General features: G+C 39.6%; 1 protein-coding gene across 1 annotated transcript in view; it reads right to left on the reverse strand.

The window, feature by feature from the left end:
• Positions 1-3,852: 3,852 nt before the first annotated feature.
• sox1a (SRY-box transcription factor 1a) overlaps positions 3,853-4,947 on the reverse strand; it is a 1,847-nt gene continuing 752 nt past the window's right edge. Inside the window, exon 1 of the mRNA XM_062069767.1 lies at positions 3,853-4,947. This exon is cut by the window's right edge and continues 752 nt beyond it. Coding sequence (XP_061925751.1) covers positions 4,552-4,947 — 396 coding nt within the window. The 3' untranslated portion in view covers positions 3,853-4,551.

Below are 4,947 nucleotides of genomic sequence, written 5' to 3' on the forward strand. Positions count from 1 at the left end.
CCATCACTACTGTTATGATAACATAAATACCAGATTTTGTGTCAATCAGACACAGGTGTTAATATTTTGTAACCCCTTGGGTGTTGTCCACACATTTTGCGAATCAGCTCCTCCCACATTTTGCAATTTGTCGATTGGATTAATTACATACCTTGTCTCTGAGCTATGACAGCTCGATGTGTCGTATAACAAATGGCACCCCATACCAAAATGGCCGGCTACCTGTGCTTGTTAAAGTTTCTTTGATGAGTTCACCATGAAAAAGGTTATTGAACTTGCATCACGTATAGTGCAGTGATTCTCAAACTGTGGTACTCCTACTGCTGGTGGTTTTGGTTGATTGATTGAGACTTTTATTAGTAGATTGCACAGTACAGTACATATTCCGTACAATTCACCACTAAATGGTAACACCCCAATACGTTTTTCAACTTGTTTAAGTCAGGGTCCACGTTAATCAATTCATGGTAATTGTATACGCCCAAGAATCACCTGATTAAAGTACAGTGTTTTATTTTCCTATATTCAAACAGTGGCACTGTTCAAACTGTGTGCAGTGTTACAGTGGCCTAAAATGTTTAATATATACTTGTTAGATCAGACCTGAGCTTTTCAATCTGGCCCGCTGGACATTCCCAGATCATTTTTTTTAATCTTTATGATGGAAAGTGTAGCTGCCATTATGATGTGCAGTCATGTTTTCTAATGACCGTAAGTCTTCAACTATACAAAGTATTTCAATGGTTGGAATCTGCGCTTATGGATGATATACCACTTACTATGGTAATCTAATTAGTTACTATGGTAATCTAATTAGTTACTATGGTCATCTAATTAGTTACTATAGTCATGTAATTAGTTACTATGGTAATCTACGTCACAGCAGCTCAGACGAGGCACCAAGCAGTGTGGGCGGGAAGCGTTTCCACAGACGCGGAAGGAGACTTTCCCAACAAAGTTCTAAAGCTTAGTGATATATAGAATAGAAAGTACTTTATTGATCCCTGGGGGAAATTCAGCAAATATCAGATATATCAGATTGTAGGTGGGTTTATTTTGTACCCTGTGCGTTCATATTTCACTGTTTGTTGCATTTTTGTTGTGTTTCACTTGATTGTAAAATATGTCGATTCGAAAGGGGGTGTGGCATTCATATTTTGTCAATATTCAGGGTTTTATCGTTCATAGAAAAACGTACAATTCCATTATCTGTCATAACGTTTTTAGCATTCAATCAGACATTATTGTGAGGTTTTATATTAGTGTTCCTAAAAATTCATATACCGGCACCCAGACACATTATTTTCTCTAAATGTGGCCCCCGAGTCAAAATAATTGCCCAGGCCTGTGTTAGATAAAACCTTTGCCTTGTTTTTAATGACTTGTTATGCCTACTACGCTACTGTCTTTTAATGTTGGTCATTATGGTGGTACTTGGAGAGCCGGGTGTTTTCTATGGTGGTATTTGGTGATAAAGTTTGAGAACCAGCGATATAGTGGTTAAGGTATTCTTCAAAATGTTTTTTTTTTTGGAAAGCAAACAAGTACATTTGAAAGGTCTTACTGTATATAATGCTTCCCAACTTCCCACCCCCCAAAAAACTTTCCTTTCTCTTCCCTAATGGTCTTGTGTGGTCCGAGCGCCATCCTACGGGGGTCAACCTTATGTCCCTTTCACACCTGCGCCTAAAGTGTTCTCCTTCTTGGGAATCTACTGGAGCTTGTAATTGCTTTTGTGGGAGCAATTGTGGGGGAAAAACTTCCCAACCTTACAGCGCTCCGGCTGGCCTTGCTTTAGAAAAAAAATAAAATAAATAGGGGTTAGGGGGTGTCTCAGGTCTCCAAAGCATAGCCGCTGCCAAAAAATTCCAACAGTGGCGCTGCACAATCACTCCCAAGCAGGAAAGACGGGGATATTGTGAGTAATGGCAGGTCTGCATTCTCCCTTCCAAGCCTGCAGGCTGACAATTTATCTTTTTTTGACTTGCCACTCTTTTTTGATAGCAAGATTAAAAAAAAAAGGGAAGCAACAATAAAAAGTTGCAAAATAAAGCAATTTCCCCCTAACTTTATTTTTTGTATTATTAATATTAGTATTGTTAGTCCGCTCCACGTTTGGGTGCTAGATAGCACAGCACTGCAGGATTAAGAGGCAGCAAGATTGTTAAACATGTCAACGTGTAATTGCACGATAAGGCCCCTTCGGAGGCATTCACTGGCCCAGTTGCTTTCTCTATTCCGTCGCTAATCTCGCCCGCCACATTCGCTCTGTGCAATCTGTCTCCATAATCTTCTGTGACAGAGGGGTGCAGGCTGCTGGCTGATTTTGTTTTATTTTTTTTTTAGGGGGAAAAAAAAAGGGTGGAAGGGGTGTAGAAAATATGCAGAGGCGTGATAAAGTGACGCTAATTATCCCCATTTAGGACATGGCAGTGCAAGGGATCGGGGCTTTAAGCAAGCTGCAGGAATATATCAGTGCCCCTGCATACAAGATAAGAGCGGTGCACATTTGCAGAGATTTATTGGGGGAACGGTCAGTGCAAAAATAAAAATAAAAACACTACTCTCTTTCTGCCTTGAGGTGACATTTCTATTTTTTGAATTCACCCCAAATTTCAACGCATTTTCATTTTTTCCCCCTCCTCTATTATTATTATTATTAGCCAGAAGTGAGGCCCTCAGAGCTTTAACCGTCACTCTTCATCAATGTGAAACAAGCAAACCCTCCCTTTTAACTATGTATTTTACATTAATTGATCCCCCCGCCCCCATAAAGTTTCCCTCATTTGCATGTGTATGGACATTAGTCTTTAGGCAATTCAAATGTAAAAAAAAAAAACATGTAAACGTCAAAACCAGCTGCGGGGCCTTGTCAGAAATTTTAAACGTGACGTCATGCACTCTCACCGGTGTTCATTATTCAAAAGAGACAGAAAATCTAAGTGATTATTAATCCTAATTGGCACAAAATGAAATTCAAAAGAGTGGGTTTTTATAAGTCAATTTACCCAGAATGCAGCTTGTCACCTTGACTGGGTGGAAAAGAAAGGGGATTTCAAATAAGGATTTCATCGGTCACACATTTTTAGGAGATAATATTATTAATGAATAATGTTATGGAGCATGCAATGATCAAATTAAATAAAGACTTGGCAACCTTTCCAAATGTGAGACATTTGATCCAAATCTTGCATTCATTCAGATGACAAATATCTTGCATGTTATTGAAATGTGATATTTACACTGAATCAAAAATGGTATTTCTTAAAACGCAATGATAATATTCTTGCTTGTTGATGTAGGTGCCTCCAAATGTATTGACTTTTTAAAATGGGCATAGTTTGGGGATTTCACTTAATGTCATTTACTTTTTTACTTTTGCAAACATTAAAAAAAAGCCATATCCCGTTCTAAAATTAAATATTATTTTGCTTCAAAATTGGGCCAATTTAGTAAGTGCTATATTGCACATGTTTCACATTTTCCAGGTAAGAAGTGTAGCGCATACTTTTTAAGATTTAAGATGAAAAACCTAAAACATATCCAAATATTTTTACAGGTCATTTTCAATAACACCACGTGATTGAACGGATTTGAATCCACTTATTTGACATTTAAAGATGTCCTGTCATTCATACGACATGTTTACCGTAATAACACGAACAGGTGGTTTGTGACTGAGGCCTAAAATGTGACATTTATCACCAACCAGACTGTTATCATATCGGCCTCGCAGTGCAAATATGATTAGAATAAATTACACATGATTTAGAGCCTGAACACTGAAGGTTAATTCGCAACATTATATGTAAAAAAATATATGTTAATTTACAACAGATGTTTTTACGCACAAACAATTAATGCAGTGAAAAAAATGAGAAGCAATTTTGATTTAAATAGAAAAAAAAGTGTATCCAAACTAAATAATTCAAAGCAACATCTTGTGAAATTTATTCCATTTTGTGTGCGTGTGTGTGCGTGTGTCAGTCATTTCAGTTTAAGAGCTGTTCCCCTTTGCAGAGAAAAGCACATAAATTACATTTAAAACATTACGTTGCCAAGTCATTCTTCCTTTCAAATATTAAAAGTATTCACAATTGTACAATAAGGGACTGTTACAATAAAACGTAGGATGAAGTGGAAACACAAAACGCTTTAAAATAAAAAATATTCCCAATTTTTTTTTTTTTAGTAAAGCACTTTCTGTTAATATTGGAGACATTTTTTTAAATAACTTACAAGAAACAAAAGAGGGTGGGGGGTTAAAAGGGAGTCTAAGATGCACCAGGCGTTAGCTTAGACTCAAAAAGCTGATTATAGCACAATAACCCAAAATAAAAAATACAAATCTGAGCCCCCTATATCCGTTCAAAAATAATAATAAAGCAAGTTGCATTTAGCCTTGATTTACAGTGTGGTAAACATTCTGTACAAAAAGCAGGTAGTTGACAGGAGCGGGGCTAGAAAAGAGGTAAATATTTGGTTATGTGTTCGTTTGCAATTTCCAATGATTGAAGAGAAATCAGGGGGCTGGGAGGGGCTGTGGGGTCCTTAGATGTGAGTCAGCGGGACCGTCCCGTTCACTCCGGCCGCGGCGCTCTGGTAGTGTGCCGGTAAGGCGTGGATCCGGCTCTGCATGGCGGGGTCCCCCGGCTCGCCGGTGGGCAAGTACATGCTTATCATTTCCCTCAAGTCCCCGGGACAGGGCCCCCGCTGGTGGGCTGCGGTCACCGGGGGGCTCACGCTCGGTTCGGACTTCACCAGCGAGCCCAGCGTCCCCATGGAGGAGGCGGCGGCGGCGGAGGAAGAGGAGGACGAGGAGGAGGATGAAGAGGAGACAGCGGAGGCTTGGTGCTGCGCGTAACCGAGGGCGCCGTAACCGGACGGGGACGCGCTCATGTAGCTCTGCGAGTTCGAGATGGGGCTGTACTGGAGCGCGCTCATGTC

Source organism: Entelurus aequoreus, linkage group LG14 (assembly GCF_033978785.1).
Source record: "Entelurus aequoreus isolate RoL-2023_Sb linkage group LG14, RoL_Eaeq_v1.1, whole genome shotgun sequence".
NCBI classification, from domain to species: Eukaryota; Metazoa; Chordata; class Actinopteri; order Syngnathiformes; family Syngnathidae; genus Entelurus; species Entelurus aequoreus.